This window comes from Oryctolagus cuniculus, chromosome 3 (assembly GCF_964237555.1).
Source record: "Oryctolagus cuniculus chromosome 3, mOryCun1.1, whole genome shotgun sequence".
Lineage (NCBI taxonomy): Eukaryota > Metazoa > Chordata > Mammalia > Lagomorpha > Leporidae > Oryctolagus > Oryctolagus cuniculus.
Window position 1 is genome coordinate 2,010,505 of NC_091434.1, and position 19,428 is coordinate 2,029,932.

The 19,428-nt window shown below is 60.5% G+C and overlaps 1 protein-coding gene across 1 annotated transcript; it reads right to left on the reverse strand.

The window, feature by feature from the left end:
- Nucleotides 1–631: 631 nt before the first annotated feature.
- Nucleotides 632–16,275, reverse strand: ASB1 (ankyrin repeat and SOCS box containing 1). The gene is made up of 5 exons (XM_070069945.1): nt 15,997–16,275; nt 13,143–13,284; nt 10,005–10,307; nt 2,216–2,601; nt 632–1,159 (listed from the first exon to the last, which is right to left on the reverse strand). Exons 1-5 carry the CDS (start codon nt 16,043–16,045, stop codon nt 1,032–1,034), a joined length of 1,008 nt encoding a protein of 335 aa, XP_069926046.1. The 5' UTR covers nt 16,046–16,275; the 3' UTR covers nt 632–1,031.
- Between the last annotated feature and the right edge of the window lie 3,153 nt (nt 16,276–19,428).

The following is a 19,428-nucleotide window of genomic DNA, read 5'->3' on the forward strand; positions in this document are numbered from 1 at the left end:
AGGCCCGCCTACAAAGCCAAAGACACCTGCCCTGACAGCCCAGGTGGTCCCTCTCACCAGGCCAGGGGAAGGCCCTGCCCTCACGGCTGCCTGCCCGTTAGATTCTGAGCAGTTGCTGAGACGCAGGCCTCAGAGAGTAAAGAGCCATCACCGCCCAGCGGACGGCTCGGAATCATCAGAGACACTGAGCTTCCTTCCCGGGCGTGAAGGCCCTCCCTTCCTCCGTCAGAGCAGGCAGTGACTGCTGTTGGAATGGTTGAAACGCGGGCAGCCGGCTCCCGGCCAGCTCAGGGTGGCCTCCGGAAAGCCACCGCTGCCTGGACGCTCCTGACGCGCACCTGCAGCGGGGGCAGGGCGGGCCCAGCGCGGGAACTGTGCTGTGGACTCTGCGCAGGCGCTGCGGCTCACAACTGACGCAGAGGCTGGCTCCGAGAAGCCACCGAGCACGCTCAGCCAGGAAACCGTCCTGGAAGACAGAGACCCCAGGACAGAGCGGGGCTCTGCAGTGCAGGGGGACGTGGGGCAGGAAACGCACGGGGTCCTCCCCCCAGGAGCAGCTAAGCAAACCAGCAACTCAAGAACTGAGCCTTGGTTCTCCACTTCTTTTTTTTTTAACCAAAACTCCCTTTCATTTAGATACTAGGAGGCTTTAATCAAACAATAAAACGAGAAGTAAATAAATAAATAGAAGCACAGTTCTGGAAAGCGCTAAGAGTCCTCCCTAGCAGGAACATCAACGCAGCTCCACCTGCGGCCCACACTGCACACGTCTCACGGCCGTCACCAACACACAACTGCGAAACCCAAAGCGCACACTCGGGAAGGACAAAGTTAAGTTTTGTCTGAGCTTCTAGGCCAACAAAGACCCAAAGACTGCTCAACGGCCCGAGCACCTGCCATGGATTACAACCCGTGAGACCAGGGCCGGACGGGATACGTGGGCAGCACAGGGTACGGTCCCCAGGGTGAGTCAGCGTCGGCTTCCTCCGCGGACCGCCCTCCTCCTCCTGCAGCCAGCACTGTGCTCGGCCTCACTCATAGAGCAGGAACTTCTTCATGGGGTCTGGCAGAGGCAGCACAGGAATCAGACGCAGCCGCCGCTTGCCGAGAGCTCTCCTCACGGCCACACGGCACAGGCTCAGCAAGGTCCTGGGAACACCTGCAGAGCCGGGGGGAGAACAGCAGACACACAGGCGGAAGGTCAGTTCCCGTCCCCAGACACACAGGGGGAAGGTCAGTTCCCGTCCCCAGACACGCAGGGGGAAGGTCAGTTCCCGTCCCCAGACACGCAGGGGGAAGGTCAGTTCCCGTCCCCAGACACGCAGGTGGAAGGTCAGTTCCCGTCCCCACCCTGAAGACCAAGGCAGCTCCGAGCGGCGGTCAGCACAGCACTGACGCGCGCCCACCTCCCACGTGAAGTCTGAAGAGCGGGCCCTCGCGAGAACAGCCCTGTCACGGCTGCTGCCACCTGACCGCACAGGGCCTTGCCCATCATCAGCCGCTGCTCTGGGTCAGCACCACAGGCCCCGAGGGACCCCGGGGTGCAGGCTGGGGGGGCTGGGGCGGAGCAGGCTGACGGCACGGCTCCAGGTCTCCAGGTCTCTGCTCTGGCTGTGAAAGGGCACTGAGGGCACCAGCTATGGACACTAGCAGCTGCGTGGGGCGGCTAAGCACAAGCACATTCTGATGACTGGGCAGGCGATCCACTGCAACATGGACTCCTGACACGTTACTGGGTGCCCTCAAGACCTAGGCAGGTCTGAGGCGCGTGGACAGGTGGTCCCACAGGACACACGGGTCAACTTCTGAACCCCAGAGACAGGCCACAGGCCAATTCCACTCTCGCCTTTGACATAGTAAATCCTCAAAATCTTCATAAATAAGCAAACTATGGACTTAACGGTGTCTGAGTGGGACTGAGGAAAGGGGGCTGAGAACAGGAGAGCCCGGGGCTCCGCGTGGGCCTGGCCTCCCTGAGGGGCAGCGGGCACACCGCTCTCTAGCGGCCTGCACTCAGACCGCGTGTGCTGCACGGTTCACAGCTTCCTGCAGTGTCCAGAGGCTCAGAAGGAGAAGCCACTCTGAGGGCCCCCTGGAGACCGCCACTCCCAACGAGAAGCCGGCCATGCACTTGGCTGGAACTGGCTGTTCCAACGCCACACCACTCAAGCGACGCCAACAGTCTACACGGCAGAGGTGGACTCGGGCCACTCACTCCGGGCCTCTCTGAAGACCTGCAAGGCCTCGGGGTCCACCTTCCTCCTGCTTCTCGACTCCGGGCCCAAGGGCTCCCACTTCACCAGGTTCAGGTCGGCCCCGAACTCCACCAGCAGGCTGACGAAGGCGGCCTCACAGCCGTGGCGCAGGACGGCGTCCAGGACGCAGCCCGGCGAGCCCCTGCAGAACTCCTGGGTGTTGACCGGGCCGTTGCAGTTGAAGTCGGGGTTGGCCCCGGCCTGCAGGAGCAGCTTGAAGCACTGAAGGTTGTGGTAGGCTGCGCTGATGTACAGGGGGCACACCACCAAGGAGGTGAGGCGTCGCGAGAAAGACGGCCGCGCGTCAGCGGTCAGCTGGTGGTTGATGTCCACGTCGGCCCCGTACCTGCAGGACACGGAGGGACAAGCAGCAGACTGAGCCCAGCCCAAAGAGTCCCATGGCCACCCTAGAGGGAGGCCCACTGCAGGGACACCGTGGGGAGTGGACGCTGGGCAGCAGGGGCTCCACCAATCACGGGCTGAGAATCACTGGATCCTGTCACCTCCCCAGATGGCACGGGCAGCCATGTGCCCAGCACCCACATTGTACTAGGTACCTCAGGCAACCCAGAGAAGAGTCAAAGCACACGTGAGGATGTACGTAAGGAACAGGACTTGAGCGTCCACCAATCCCGGTATCCTCCAGGGTCCTGGAACCAATCCCCCCGGGTCCCGGGAGACAGCAGCTTCGTTACTCCCATCAAGAGGAGGCAGCGGGTAAGAACGTGGAGTCCACTCACGAAAAACCCCCAAGGGACGTCTTTCAATCCTTGAAATATCCAATAATCCCAAGGTTATTCAAATTATTTCAGAACAAAGAAAAAGAAGGCAAATGCCTAAATCCATCTTACGAAACTAGCACAACAATAATACGAAAGCTGGGAAAGGCCGGATACAACAGAAACTACCCACTAACTTCTCTCGTGGGTATCAACGTTTAAACTGTCAATAAAACACGAATACAGAGAATACTTAGAGAGCAATGCTCCCTGACCTCACGGGGGGGGGGGGGGGGTAGCTCTTACTAAGAGGATCGTCTCACGGGTCATCCAAGAATGCGAAGGCAGCTCCAATATCAGACTCTCACTAACAGAATCCATCACAGTGATGGGACCCAGGAGGAACTCCTCTAATTATCACCACAGATACATCAAAAGTGTTGACAAAACTCAACACTTGCACATTTACAAAACTCAGTAACAGGAAGGAGGGCCATGTCCTTCACGTGATGCGGGAACGCCAGCGGAGCACGGCACACAGCTCCCTGGCCTCGCGCCCAGCGCGGGCTGAAGGGGCCCGGCCAGCGCGGGCAGGCAGAGGCAGCGGCTGGAGAACCGAGCGTGGAAGGGAAGACAGAGAGTGTTCCTGATTTTCAGAAGATACAGCCGTAGGGCTGAAATGACAAGTCCCAAATAAAAGGAAAATACAAGCCATGAGAGAACTGACTGAGGTAGCACATTGTACAATCAATAGACTTTATAAACACAAGCAGAAACAAGCTCAGAGAAAAAGTGTAAGAGAAGACCCCATTTATGATAGCAAAATAAAGTTTTTGTTTTAAAATCTATTTATTTATTTGAAAGGAAGAGTTATGGGCAGGCAGGTGGGGGCGGATCTTCTAACCAGTGACACTCCCCAAATGGCCTGGCTAAAGCCAGGAGCTTCTTCTGGGTCTCCCACGTGGGTGCAGGGGTCCAGGCACTGGGGCCATCTTCTGCTGCTTTCCCAGGTGCATTAGCAGGGAGCTGGGTCAGAAAAGCAGCCAGGACTTGAACCAGTGCCCATATGGGATGTCAGTGTTGCAGGGTAGCAGCTTAACCCACTATACCACAACACAGGCCCCACAAAATAAAGTTTTAAAAGACATCACAAACTTAATAAATGTCCAAAATCTGCAGGAAGAAAATAATGCAATGCTACCGAATACTGCCGAATACTGCCGAATACTACCGAATACCACCGAAAGACAAAGTGGGCTGAGAGAAAAGGCGGACCGCCCACAGTCCCGGGGCGAAGGCTCACGTTATTAGACATCAATTTTCCGTTTGTTTACAGATGAAATGGCTTTCCTGGGACTAAGTAAACTGAATACAAATACAAATACAAATACAAATACAAATACAAATACAAATACAAATACAAATAAAACAGCATCCCCCGGCTACAGGGTCTCCTATAAAACGCATCTAGAAGAGTGCAGCATGAGAAGGCAGGGCAGCAGCAGAGACAGGGAAGCAGCACAGGCTCTGAGCTCCTGGCACACGGAGACGAAGCCACAGGGCAGGAGGCCCCAGAAAACCCGGAAGCAGACCTGCCAGCACCTGCGTACTGGGACAGGGAAGGTGGCCTCTCAAGTAAGCCGGCGGGGGGGGGGGGGGGGGGGGCATTCCAATCACGTGGCTTTGGATATCCACAAAGACAAGACAAAACGAAATCCATTCGTCACAGCGTGCACCGAGATGTGTGTCCACGGGGGTCAGGGCTTCCGATGTAAAACGTGAAACCACCAGAAACCACAAGTCTCCACGTAAACTTGGCTCAACTGCGACACGAACTTCAAAAACAACTTTTTTAACAAGAAAATGAAAGAAAGAAATATTTTTTGCCTGGCAAAAACAATAGCATAAGGCATGTCAAACAGCAAAACCAGGGGAAACGTCACAAGAGGTTAACAGCCTTAGCATGAGCTGAAAGGCAAGGATCCACGGCCCTACAGGAAGTGAGCCCCGTGCGGGTGGTTCCTAACCACACAGAAAGACACACGACAGAAACACAGACGGGAAGCGGCCCTGCGCGTCACTCCCCCAGCACACGGGGACCACCCACAGCCACAGGCGGCTCCACGGAGGCAGCAGCCTCCCCCAGCGCCGGGCCGGGGAAGCAACACCCATCAGCTCCTGCCGAGCGGAGCCTGGCAGCTGCTACCAAGACGACACGCGGCGCTTTTACTTACCAATAATACCTTCTAGGATCCATTCCCAAGCACATTTACAAAGCTGGGAAGATGCACACACAAAGCCAGCACGAAAGCACTGCCCATCACGGCAGACAAAACTGCCACCTGTCCACCAAGCGAGGACTGGCTGGATGAGGCCTGACACACCCCAACCGAAAGGCAGGGACAGCCAGGACAGGAACGTCGTCCAGGGCACAGCAAGAGAGGGGCAGGGTGGTGAAAGTGCACGGGGAGCCACTGTGTACCTGCACTGCGCGTGTGAGACACACACCGAGATACACACACGTTTGCTGATTTTTAACCATGGAGAGAGAGAGAGCAGGAAAAAGAAAAGGATAAGGCCGGCGCCGCGGCTCACTAGGCTAATCCTCCGCCTGCGGCGCCGGCACACCGGGTTCTAGTCCCGGTCGGGGCGCCGGATTCTGTCCCGGTTGCCCCTCTTCCAGGCCAGCCCTCTGCTGTGGCCAGGGAGTGCAGTGGAGGATGGCCCAGGTGCTTGGGCCCTGCACCCCATGGGAGACCAGGAAAAGCACCTGGCTCCTGGCTCCTGCCATCGGATCAGCGCGGTGCGCCGGCCGCAGCGCGCCGGCCGCGGCGGCCATTGGAGGGTGAACCAACGGCAAAGGAAGACCTTTCTCTCTGTCTCTCTCTCTCACTGTCCACTCTGCCTGTCAAAAAAAAAAAAAAAAAAAGACAAGGATAGAAGCTAGACTTCCGTTTTTTCAACATACTTTGTTTAACAGATTTTACATGGATATAGTCTACATTGTAAAACACCATCAGGTAAAAAGTAATTCCTAAAAACTCAAAGCCAAAAACAAACAGAACCTGAATGAACCCAAGCCGACCCAGCTGGCGCTGCGCACTCAGCCTGCCCACGGGGAAGCTGCTCCTTCCGGCACGCCACACACACATGAGCGGTGAGCCGAGATCCACCGGGAAGGGCCCAGGACAACAGACAGCCAGCAGCAGGGCGGCACCCCGCCCTTCCTGGCAGCCATGCCTATGGCAGTCAGTGAGAACATCCCCAGGGACAGCCAGAGGTGAGGAAACCAACCTCCCCCAGGGCTGCCCTCCCACCATAGCCACCCCACATGCAGAGTTAGCCGGCCCTTGTCACCGCACTCAGACAGCCAAGTCCACAATGGACAACGGCTTCTTAGGAGGCACTGAGAGTCCTCCCAGGCCAACTCAAACTACCAACCATTTTACTCGCAAGAGGGACCACTCAACCAGAGAGGAGTGTCACAGTCCTGGCAAAGTGTGAGTGCCGCGCGAGGGTGGCTCCTGGCCGTGGGTGTCGGCCCAAGTGGGCAAGGAGGGCCATGTGGCCCTGGGAACAAAAGAGAATCTTCTAAGGCCAAGGGAACCAGCTGTCTCACTGCTGAAGAGAAAGTAATTCATCTGGACAGGGAGAAACTGGATGAGCCTTCTGGTGCTAGCCTGGATTCCAAGTATCAGCGTACACACAGAAACATAAACACGGAACACGCGTGTGAGCTCAGCCTGGCCCGGGGGAGGGGCTGCAGCAGGATCACCCCAAACGCAATAAACACTCCTGGAGTCCAAGTCCTGGTTTCTGCATACCACTCTCACCGAAAAGACACCAAGACTCCTTGAAGACATGACTCACTCCAGAGACAGGCAAACCACATGAGCCCAGAAAACAGGGCGTACACGACAAAGCGGGAAGTGCACACGGAGCGTGCAGACAGCTCAGCACAGGCTGGCCAGAAAGGCTGCCACAGCCCAGTCTGAGACGAATCGAACATCAAAGAACAACGACGACAGCGTAACTCACTGAGCTGACTCAGGATCAGACGGGAAACCGCGAGACCGCACTCACAAACACACTGCCGATCTGGGGTGAGGGCAGCTCCGTGCGTGGTGGGTTAAGCCACCCTGCGATGCCGGCATCCCACATGAGCACCGGGGTGGATCCCAGCTGCTCATTTCCATTCCAGCTCCCTGCTAACACACCTGGGAAAGCCTCAGAGGATGGCCCAAGTACATGGGCCCCTGCCACCCACATGGGAGACCCAGAAGCTCCTGGCTCCTGGCTCCAGCCGTTGCAGCCATTTGGGGAGTGAACCAGTGGATGGAAGACCTCTCTCTCTACTTCTGTCTCTCTAACTCTGCCTGTGAAATAAATAAATAAATCTTAAAAAAAACAAAAAAGAAGAAGTGCGATGGAGAACAGGACACAGACATGACTGCAAAGTGCCTCTTACTAATTACGGAGGGGCAGAGATCGCTTTACGATGGGAACCTGGCAGACACCACCTTCCCCAAGAGTCAGAGGACCTGGGAGGTGATGAGGAGGCAGCCGCACCTGCGTGACCCCGCACAGCCAGCACCTGTCTCTCCAGCTGCCGCTAGCCCATCATCACCTGCTTCATCTGAAACAGGAAATGCCTCCTCATACAGAGGAAGTGAGGGTGACGGCCCAACGTGCAGGGTCCGGGGTGACAGCACCACCACTCCCCGTGCTGCCACAGAAGCAGTGGCCAACAGTCAGCCAGCAGCCACAGCGCCACTCCTCACGTCCAGAGGAACTCTCCCTGGGCCCGACCCTGCCACCTTCAGGCAGTGCCAGCGGAGGGCACAGACAACACGCCCACCTGGAAACCGCCCGTGAGTGACGCGTGAAACCAATCAGCAGCTGATAATTCACTCCACACTATCATTCAACAAGAAACGGAAAACTGGACCGCAGGCAGGTTTCCCCTTATTCCTGGGGAGTGTGTAACGAGGCAGTAGGACAATCCAGCCCCGCAGAGCTGTGGGAGACAGCCCCTCTCCACTCACAAACACGGACGGACCCAGTCATCTCCTCCTGAATGTTCTCCAGGCTCCCCTATTGCTTCAACACTGCTGGCAAGAACCACTGGGACAACTCAAAACATCAACCTAGCTTCTGCACACACAGAAATACTGCTCCTTACTTGTCTCTAAACTTCAGCAAAATCTATCAGAGAAGTTTCCAACAGCAACGTGGATGTGACCGGGAGCGGCGGCTCTGCCAGGCGGCAAGCACACAGAGCAGGCAGGAGCTGGGTTAGTCCGCGTGGACGATGCCAACCACCCAGCACCCTGACCAGGCCAGCAACCCTTTCCCAAAGTCAACAGAGCAGAGAACTTCCGAGAACCACTGATGCAGCGTGCAGGGCTCTCATGGCAGCGTCCGGGCGCACGCGGGAGGAGGAGGTCTCAGGAAGGCTTTCTCGGAGCACCTCCCACAAGCAGGCCTGCAGGAGACTCAGAACTGCTGAAACGCCCAAAGGGGTTGCCCAACCGAGACGGGATCTCTCAGGCCAGCTCAGAACACCCTGAATCCGCGACTCACGCTCTCCATGCTGCAGATACTTAGAATATCAGGCTGGCCTCCCTAAAAACAGAGAAAACCCTCCTGGTTTACCACCCGGAATGTAACAACTGTACCAGTCCCATTTGTCTTCCCAAAAGCCAGCGCTGACGCCATTTAGTACACAGCCTTCCAGAGGAACACATGTATCCCCAGTGCCTCGTTTAAAACGCACGTTCTGCACGGGCCACGGAGGAGCCAGAGCCCTGCTCGTCAGAACCGCCGAGTGCAGCCTGCCCGGCCCCTCTCCGCACTGAGCCCCCTCCCTGCGAAGCAGCTGCGTACTGCTCCCTGCCCACCTCGGACAGCCCTGCCCTCCAGAGGAGGGGAGAAACGCATCTCAGGTAGGAAGAAGTCACCGGAAAACACACTCTGGCTCCAAGTAGCTACGGAAAGAAAGGTAACCATTGGTCTGATTAAAAGAAGACTGGTAAACCTTCTAAAACAATGGACGGGGAGAGAAAATTAAACACAGATCATGGAACATGGTATCAAGTGTATCTACAGGAAATGATTAAGGAATAGAAAGATAACGGAAGTTGGCCCTAGCATCCGCTATGGTAGTAACCATAACCGTATGAAAAACCAAGAATCCCAGACAGTCCCACAGAGTACACACAGAACGACTTAAGCTATCTCAAACTAAGATTAGCTATCCCACGATGCCATGCAAGTGAGTCACTCACAGCACTCCTGCTTTGAGACAGGCGCAATCCAGACGCCACCGCTCCGATGACTGAATCAGCATCGAGCCTCTCAAAGCAAGAACACGGGGAACGACCAAATCCAGCAACGGTCAAGGACAGCAGACTTCTCAGCAAGGTGCAAGACAGAGGCTGAGAAACACTCAGGCTAACAGGCTGTGCTCTGCACACAGGCACCCACCGTCACCACCACGACTTCGCGTCAAGAACCCACGGCAATGGAGTTTGACATCCTTCACCATCATCATCATTCTCACCAACTCGAGCCCCAGAATGAAAACCACATGGCCAACACCTCCTGGCTACAATACAGCAAAATCAGAAGTTCTCAAATGCCACTAAAACTTTCTCCTCTACAACTCTCCAACAACTAACTCAACTTCAGTCATTCCTACTTAATAAATAAGGACAAAGTTTAGAGTATATGATCAAAGGTAAACTAAGAATCTTAAAAGTTTACATCGCAAATCGAGGAAAAAAAATAAGGATTTGACCCAAAAAGTTTAAAACAAAAATGAGAGGAAAATAAAGATAACGGAAGATGCGATTACTCCACTAAGCAGGAAAGGCGCAAAGAAGAGCTGACGAAGCGACTCAAAAAAGACCAGAGAAACAGACCCTCCAACGAGCGCCGCTGAAAGACAAACCCCAAGTCCCGAACAGAACCGAGACGGTGGCCGTGGGCCCCGGAGGTGACGCGGCCAGGCTCCCGGCACAGTACTGACCTGATGAGAGCCTTCAGGATGTCGGCCCTCCCCACGCGGGAGGCGTGGTAGACAGGCGTGCTGCGGTGGTGCCGGCTTCCGTTGGGGTCCGCGCCCGCTTCAAGAAGGATCTGGGCACTTTCCAGGTGCCCGTTCACCACGGCCACGTACAGGGCGGTCTGTCCCTTCACATCCACCAGGTCCACCTCGGCCCCCTTCCGGATGAGGAAATCCACGCAGTTGCCATGGCCTGCGGTGGCGGCAATCCGCAGCGGCGTGCAGGGCAGCCAGCCGCAACACCACACAGACTTCTCGTTGATACGGCTGCAGGAACACGGGAGTGCGTGAGGGCGGCCGCGCTGCACCCAGAGGGGGCATCCACGGTGCCCCCGAATGCGTCTGCTTTTCCGAAATGCTTTCCCATCTCCCCCTGCTGGACCTGGGCAGGGCAGGGCAGGCGCTGAGAGCCCGGTCTGCAGCGGGGGGACTAGAGGCACTGGATGACCGGCACTGGACGGCCTGAGCCACCGTCCAGCACGCCTCCCTCTACACAGGAGGGAGCGATGGACAGCACGCTGGCCTGGGAATCTGGGTCACAGCCTGGGGCCCCTTTCACCAGACACCCTGTGACGGCGCAAGGCTGGGCCTCTGGGCTCAGCATCCCCACTGAGGCTGGCACAAATAACAGCCTTCAGCATGACTAAGTGACCCAGGGCCACACTCCAGGGCAGCCACAGCAGAGGGAAGCTGTCCAGAGCCGGCTCTCTCTCGGGGAGCAGCCACACAGTGCAGCTGCCTGTGCTGTAGACCCACACGTCGACAACCGCAGGGCGGTTCCCCAAGTGCCCGACACGACTCAGGACAACCGCAGGGCGCTCCCCTCGGGTGCCCGACACGAGTCAGGACAACGCTTGGGGACCAGGGCACTGCACCAGGAACCCAGGAACACCCAGGACGTGGCCTCTCCTGAAACCAGCCCCATGCGTTGGCTTAGACTGAACAAGAAAATCAAGGAGCAGAACGCTCTGAGAACTCACTACTGACAAAATTAACAGCAACAAAAATATCAGAAACCAGAGATTCACTCAACCTGGGCATAAGAAGAGAGGCAAACAGCACCTGGGAAAGCGACATGGACATGCTTGCCGAGGCCTGGCCAACTCCATCCACTCTACACTGCGTGCCCAGGCTTAGTGCTTTTCTCTGGGCTTGAGTCATTCACAGTGAATACTGGGTGACCTCTCTGTGACAATCCTTTCTGGGCTGGGGTGGGCTGGATTCTTAATTTATCTGAGAGGCAGAGAGACGGGAGTGGTCTTATCTGCTGGCTCACTCCCCAAAAGCCCACGACAGCCCCTCTCAGACCAACGTCAGGAGCCAGGAGCTCATCAATCCAGGTCTCCCAACGACTTGAGCCATCACCACTGCCTCCCAGGGCACAGCCGCGGTCAGCTGGAGCCAGGAGCCAGAGCTGGGTGACGAAGCCAGGCTCCCCGACACGCGATGCGGGATCTTAACTAAGACTAAACACCCGCCCCTCTGGGTCTGTTCTGTTTCTAAGGCTGACACCTGCTCTGACAAAACGCCAAGACACTAGAAGGAGAAGAGGAAAGAAACCGATCCTAAACTGCTGACGCCCTCGTCTCGGGGCTGCCACAGAGCGGCAGGTTGGCTTCCAGCAGGGACATGGAGCCCTTCTTCCAGGAGCTCACGGCCAGCCCACGCCTGAGGGGGCAGACACAGACACTGGGGGAGTCTCTGGTGCACTGAAGTAGAACCTAGTGGAGGCCTCAGACACAGGACAGAGCCCTCCAGAGGGAAGGCGCCCAGCCCCCTCCCAGCCTCACACACAGGACAGACCCCTCCAGAGGGAAGGCGCCCAGCCCCCTCCCAGCCTCAGACACAGGACAGACCCCCCAGAGGGAAGGCGCCCAGCCCCCTCCCAGCCTCAGACACAGGACAGACCCCCCAGAGGGAAGGCGCCCAGCCCCCTCCCAGCCTCAGACACAGGACAGACCCCTCCAGAGGGAAGGCGCCCAGCCCCCTCCCAGCCTCACACACAGGACAGACCCCTCCAGAGGGAAGGCGCCCAGCCCCCTCCCAGCCTCAGACACAGGACAGACCCCTCCAGAGGGAAGGCGCCCAGCTCCCTCCCAGCCTCACACACAGGACAGACCCCTCCAGAGGGAAGGCGCCCAGCCCCCTCCCAGCCTCACACACAGGACAGACCCCTCCAGAGGGAAGGCGCCCAGCCCCCTCCCAGCCTCAGACACAGGACAGACCCCTCCAGAGGGAAGGCGCCCAGCCCCTCCCAGCCTCACACACAGGACAGACCCCCCAGAGGGAAGGCGCCCAGCCCCTCCCAGCCTCACGCACAGGACAGACCCCTCCAGAGGGAAGGCACCCAGCCCCCTCCCAGCCTCACACACAGGACAGACCCCCCAGAGGGAAGGCGCCCAGCCCCTCCCAGCCTCACACACAGGACAGACCCCTCCAGAGGGAAGGCGCCCAGCACCCTCCCAGCCGGCCTGCAGGGGGCTCCGCTGCTGTGGAGGGCTGGCAGCTGCAGGGGACTGCCAATGAGGACGAGGAGAGCACCCACTGACCCCTGGGGCCGCGAGACAGCCGGTCTGAGGCTGGGCTCTGGGTGCTGGGCACAGGGCCAGGGCCAGCAAGGAGAGGGCACCAGATGCAAATAATTACGGAGGGTAAAGGTGGGTGGACAGAGCAGCTGGGATGACACAGGAGACTCGAGGGGCAGGGGCCACTACAGGGGCTAACTGTCAAGGACGGTGACGCCCAGGGACAGCCAGCTGTCAGATGGCAGATGCCCCGCCCACACTCCCACACCCCCTCTAACGTCAAGGACCGTGACACCCAGGGACAGCCAGCTGTCAGATGCCCCGCCCACACTCCCACACCCCTTCTAATGTCAAGGACGGTGACGCCCAGGGACAGCCAGCTGTCAGATGGCAGATGCCCCACCCACACCCCAGGCTAACATCAAGGACCATGACACCCAGGGACAGCCAGCCGTCAGATGGCAGATGCCCCGCCCACACCCCGGGCTAACACCAAGGACCATGACAGCCAGAGACAGCCAGCTTGACAGGTGCCCCGCCCACGCCCCCAGCCGGGCGTCCTCGGCCTCCCGCTCACCTGCGGTAGCTCTCCTCCTGCAGCAGGCTCCTGAGGGTCTGCAGGTCGCCCACGTAGGCCGCGTCGTGGAGCCGCGTGTCCTCACAGCGCTCCAGCGGGTGGTCGCAGAACTGCTCCCTGAGCCACTCCTTCAGATTCGGACCTGCGCTGGAGAGAGGGCTCCTGTCAGCCCGGGCCGCGCCGCGACCAGCCCCGCTCACCGCTCAGGAAAGGAGAAAGCCGCCCGCCCTCGGGACAAACGCTCCCGACACCAAGGAGGCCGAGAAAGGCGGAGGATGAGAAGCAGGATCCTAAGTTACAGAGTTGCAAACGGAAGTATAAGGCGCACCGGTATCAAACAAACCAGGCGAGCAAGTTCCCGGATCCCGAAGACGGGAGGGGGGGGTGTACCTCCTCTCCTGCGCACCAGAAAGACACGCGGCAACCAAGGGCCACCCAACGCGGCCACGCATGGGTCCCCACCACCCCCTCCAGGCACCGGCCACAGCCGCGTCCACGTAAGGAACAAGGCACCAGACAGGCCCACCGAGCGGGCGCACTTCAACAAAACCAAGGTAAACGTGGATGCACGCGAACGGACCCAGCCCTAGACAGCGCGAGAGCAGGAGACCAGGGCGAGCGGGAACGCTCTACACGAACCCGGGCGAGAAGGCCCAAATGGGAGAAGCCTCCCATGTTTCCAATCAGTGAAGTTTAACCAATCTCTTTGGATTTTTTTATATTAAACGTGAAAGAAATAAAGCTTGGAAATATAAATACGGAGGAGTAGTTTTGTCTTTCAGTAAGAGTAACGAGGAAAGTCCAGCCTACTAGAAAATGAACTCCTACCAGAATAAAAAGATAAATAAATCAAACAGAACAAACTGCACCAAAAGACCATGGTGTAAACAACTTAATATCTGATAAGCGGGCATCAAAATCAACGCAGGTGGAATCAGCGGAGGGAAGCCCTCTGTCTCCCTCTCACTGTAACACTACCTTCAAATAAATAATAAAAAATCAACGCAGGTGGAATCAGCGGCGGGAAGCCCTCTCTCTCTGTCTCCCTCTCACTGTAACTCTACCTTCAAATAAATAATAAAAAATCAGTGCGGGTGGAATCAGCGGAGGGAAGCCCTCTCTCTCTGTCTCCCTCTCACTGTAACTCTACCTTCAAATAAATAATAAAAAATCAGTGCGGGTGCAAAGAGCATTCAACAGGCAATATCACACAACGAGGAACCCACTTGGAAATAACTGAGTCCTTCACCTCCCATCTCAGCCAGAAACGCACCACAGCCCAGAATAAGCCCCGGGAGACTCACAGCAAGACAGATGGGCGTGTCCCGTGACAACCAGGAACCCAAGGCTGCCTGGGTTCAAGCCCCCCCTGCCTCGGTGCGACCACGTGGCCAGGCCACCCTCGTGGGGCACTCGCTCCAGATGCCCAGTTACCTTCTATATTCAGACCAAACCTCCCCGTACACCTCCCGCCTACGAACAGCCGCAGGTGCGGCAGGAGTGAGAAGAGCAGCCTTGCCGGGCAGAAGAGGCCACAGGCCGTGGGCCTGACAGCGGGCACGGCTCACGGCACACGGCGACCCACACTGCCCCACGGAGGCATCCAGCAGGCGACACCCACGAGGCGCCTGCGGGCCCCCTCAGCCGTCAGGCCCCACAGCTGCCCATCACTGCAGAGTGAGAAAGGTCGACGCAGGAGCAGGAGCGCTTCGGCACAGGCCGGTGACTGGCACAGGACACCGCACCGTCCCCGGGCCTTTCCCAGCGGGTGCCTCGTAACCCAGCCCGCGGCCGGCTCAAGTTCCCCGGCGCCAGACTCACGGCCAGCTGTCCAGCGACAACAGTTAGCCCGGCCAGCCCGCAGGAACTCAGGGACGGCCTGCTGGCCCCGCTGCAGACAGCACACAGCCCTGTGCACAGGGAAAGCCGGCCGCCTCCACACGGCCCCTCCTGGAGGCGGAAGGAGCTGCCAGACCACCTTCCTGCCGCCCGCAGGATGTGGCGACCCAGGCTCCGGGGTCCCCGCCGTCCCTGGGGTCGGTCAGTACCAAGCAAAGCCCAGGCCTTAGGGGAACTGTCTGGCTTACTCAGTCCAGGCGGGGGCGGGGAGGGGGAGGGGGAGAAAGAGGAGAAGGAAGGGGGGAGCAGGGGGAGGGGGAGATGTGAAGGGGAGGGGGAGGAGGAAGGGGGGCAGGAGGAAGAGGAAGGGGGGAAGAGGAGGGGGAGGAGGAAGAGGGGGCAGGAGGAAGAGGAAGGGGGGAAGAGGAGGGGGAGGAGGAGGAAGAGGGGGGAGGAGGGGGAAGACGGAGAGGAGGAGGAGGGGGAGGAGGGAAAAGAGGGAGAGGAAGAGGAGGGGGAGGAGAGAGAGGAGGGAGAGGAGGAGGAAGAGGGGGGGAGGAGGGGGAAGACAGAGAGGAGGAGGAGGGGGAGAGGAGGAGGGGGAGGGGAGGAGGGGGAAGACAGAGAGGAGGAGGGGGAGAGGAGGGGGAGGGGAGGAGGCGGCGAAGAGAGGAGGGGGAGGAGGAGGGAGGAGCGCTCGCCTCGCCCTCCGAGGCCACACCGCGGCCGTCCTCTGGGGCTGTGGCACACGCAGGGGCACTAAGCCCCGCTCAGCGCCCGAGGGCACGCGCCGACGCCGCCTGGCCCCGCACGTCTCCCTTTCGGGGGCTCCCCGCGCCCCTGCCCGCCTGGACGCGCTGTGGCACCAGCCAGCTCGCCACAGCTGCCCGCCCGGGGCGCTGCCCTCACGGCAGATCCGCGCTGGCGGACGGGCGAGTCCACGCAGACAGCGCAGCGAGCCGGCCCTGGCCGCTGTCCCCAACGGCCCGCAGCCCGGCGGCGGCGCACACGTTACCTGCAGGCCCTGGGCCTGCCCGCCCGTCAGGGCTGCCACCCTCAGCCATGGGTGCTGCGGCCCCGGGCCCCAGGCCGCTCAGCAGCCAGCTCCCCACGACCCTCGGGCCAGACGCGCGGCTGTCAGCGGCCACTTCCGGCGCCGCGGACAGGTGGGCGGGGCCGGGGGCACGGCTTCCGGCGGGCTCGCGCTCCCCTCACGGGCTTCCGGTACCGCTGCGCCGGAGTCTCCACTTCCGGCCTCGCCGCGGGACCCGGGAAGGATCCGCGCCTGCGCTGCTGGAGTTTCTTCACAAAGGAAGCAGGGGAGTCTGGGAAAATATGTTTTCCTGGGGCGGAGCCTAATTTGCATGGCCCTAGAACACTGGTTGGTCGGATCCGTCCCCGCCTCCGCGAAAGAGGTGTGGCCTACTGTGGGGGCGGAGCCGCAGGAGGTTCTCCATGCTGGTTCGAATCCCGCTGCGTCGGGCCGCGGTCCCCCAACCCTAGGCCTCCCCCGGCGCTCCGCTGTGGGCTGCGAGAAGATGGGGGGCGGGGTACTGCGGGGCTCCAGAATTCCCCCAGCAGCGCTGTCTGCGTGTACCGAGAGGCCAGGGCCTGCGACGACTGTGCGGGATGAACGCATGCGCGGGTGGACGCCTCGGTTTAGCCCGCAGGCCCCGTGCCGGGGAAGGGAGCCGCGCTATTAGAGGCTTGAGGGGTCCCGTGGGCGCGCAGGGAGAGGAGGACGGGACGCGGAGGCCGCGCCCAGGCTGGCCTGGGGAGCCCAACTCTGGCCTGCGGGTGCATGGTGGGAGTTCGTGCGGGCTCCCCCACAGCCGACAGCACCCCTGCCCGCGAGCAGGCGGGGGCCGGGCAGAGCCCAGCCGCCCACACCCACGCAGCCACCGGGGGTCCCCAAGCACAGGCCCCAGGGCGTGAGCGTCTAGGGAAATCCGCACACCCGCCGCGCTGCGGGAATGGCAGGGCGGGCGAGTGCCTGCGGGTCCCGCAAGCAGAACGGGAGGGCTGCCAGGGGCCGGGCGGACCGGTGTGCGAGGGGGCCGAAAAAACAGATTCCAGTGCGCTCGGCCTGGGGTGCGCTTCCAGAGCGCCCGGGTGGCTCTGGGGAGCGGCCAGAGTCCGGCCACCCCTGTCTACAGCCGGCACGAAGTGGCCTCGCCTGCCCCTGAGACCTGCCTCCCTGTCCAGCAGCCCGTGTCCCCGACGAGCGTCCACGCTGTCCACCTGGTCCGCGCAGTGCTTGTCCAGAAGTCCCTCTGTGAGGCATTCATTCGAAGGAAGTAATGGGCTGTGAGAGACCTGCAGGTCTGCGGTCCTGCGGCCTCTCGAGCCACGGCCATCTCCAGGCGGGGCGGGGACGGTGGCCCAGACAGGGACCAGGCCTCCCTGGCCACCGCCCTCGTCGCCTGCCCTCCGGGAGAAAGCAGGGCCTCCGTGGGTACCAGGGGAAGCCGGGAGACGCCACTCTGCCCAGGTGAGGGCGCTGGACCCAGCAGCCGCCTGTGGCTGAGGGCAGTGTGGGCCCTGGACCTGGAACCCCCTGAGTGGCCGTGGGCGTCTCCGCCCCCACCCCCCAGGGCGGGAGAAGTGCACGGGCTCAGGAGGCCACAGTGCTCACTGGGGTCAGGTCCCTCTCCCCCTGGACACCTGGGCGAGGCACCTGCTGTGTGGGGCCCCTGCCAGGTTTACCACCAGGGCAGGGGGGCCCCGCCCCGCGACCCCACCGCGCAGGAGGCTCTGAATCCCCCCTCAGTGCCCTCCCCCACTGTGTAATTTCTCCTGCCACAGAACGTGGTCTCGTCACTTGGAGAGCGCCCGAAGTCCTCCCTGGACGCGTCCGGAGAGCCCCTCTGTCCCCTTCCAAGCTGACCGTCCCTGCACCCACACACGGCCCCTCCCCTGCCCACACCCTGTCCCTGGGGACCTCAGCCTCCAGCTGGCCAGGGGTTCCCAGCCCCACCCAGCCAGGGGCCCTGCCTCCGGCAGTTATCTCTGCTTCCCAGGAGCCGGCCTATCTCCCCCAGCAGACACGGGTTCCTGGCACACAGCCTCTGCCTGGGACTTGTTATTAAACTATCGGGGTGCAGGGGCCGTGGGCAGGTGCCCCTGGAGCCGCCGGAGCCGCTGCAGGGTTTCCATGTGGCTGGAGTGTGTGTGCCCGGGACCTGTGCACTGGAAGCAGGGTCGGCAGTGTGGAGAGGCGGTGGCCCTGCAAGAGGTGGGGCTGGGCAGGTCTTCCGGAAGAATCCAGGGAGTCTCCTGCCCCCAGGGGAGGGCCCTGCGGGTCCTCAAGAGTAGTCATTGTCAGAGAACGGGGGGGGGGGGGGGGGGGGGGGGGGGGGGGCACGGCCCGCCCTGACGTGGTCTCCCGGGCTCACACACAAGCCCCTGCCACAGGCGCTATCGCTGGCTGTGCTGGCTTCCCCGTGAAGTGACGCACTGGGGGCCCTGGCCTGCACGGCTGTGACACCCCAGCCCCTCCCTGGCCTGCACGGCTGTGACACGCCAGCCCCTCCCCCACCTGCATGGCTGTGACAGGCCGCTCCAGCCCACCCCCCACCAGAGACCTGGGCCAACATTCCGCGGGGAGCCCGTGGGGGGCTCGGGAAAGAAGCGACAGCTGCCCGGGTCCTGGCCATGCTCGGCAATGCACACCCGGTTCTTCCTCCACCCAGATGGCAGTAGTTGTCCTCTGTGTGCTGGGCAGCTGGACCAGGTCTGGGGGTGCTCCAGGACACCGCCAGCCAGCTTGGGGTGTCGTCTGGCCGCAGCGGCCCGGGGCCTGGGAAGGAGTCTGTAAAGGGATCAGCAGCTCTAAATGAAGGGGGCTCCCCGGGGCGTGGCGGCCTCACCGGACCCCCAGAAGGCCCTGAGAGACCAAGGTCTCCTGGGGCAGGGGTTCCGCCTGAGATGAGACGTGGGGCACGCTGGGCTCAAGAAGCCACCGCTGCTGTTGTCTCTATTAAAGACCTGTTATCAGGAAGGCAGAGTTCTGGGGAGGGAGGAGAGGAATTCCATTGGCTGGTTCACTCTCAATGGCCAGGATTGGGCGAGGCGGAAGCCAGGAGCCAGGAGCTGCTTCCAGGTCTCCCACGTGGGTGCAGGGGCCCAAGGACTTGGGCATCTTCCACTGCCTCCCAGGCCATAGCAGGAAGCTATCAGAAGTGGAGCAGCCGGGACTTGAACCGAAGCCCACCTGGGATGCAGGCAGTGCAGGCGGCGGCTTTACCCACTGCACCACAGCACCGGCCCCCAGCAGCTCTCCTGTGGGCTTCTGGCCTCTCGGCCTTGGTCACAGACTCTTCAGCCGCCACAGCTGCACAAGCCAATGATTCAACCTCTCTCTCCCTCTCCCTCCCTCTCTCTCTCTCTCTCTCTCTCTCTTCTACTTCTCTGGAGAGCCTTGGCTATGGTGACATGAGGGTTAGAA

What these genes read in the sequence shown, in the direction of transcription:
- ASB1 (XM_070069945.1), bottom strand. Translation starts at nt 16,045, where the DNA reads ATGGCTGAGGGTGGCAGCCCTGACGGGCGGGCAGGCCCAGGGCCTGCA. An exon ending in GGCAGGCCCAGGGCCTGCAG is followed by an intron (nt 13,285 to 15,996) that starts GTAACGTGTGCG and finishes TCTCCAGCGCAG; the next exon opens with GTCCGAATCTGAAGGAGTGG. An exon ending in ATCCTGAAGGCTCTCATCAG is followed by an intron (nt 2,602 to 10,004) that starts GTCAGTACTGTG and finishes CGTGTCCTGCAG; the next exon opens with GTACGGGGCCGACGTGGACA.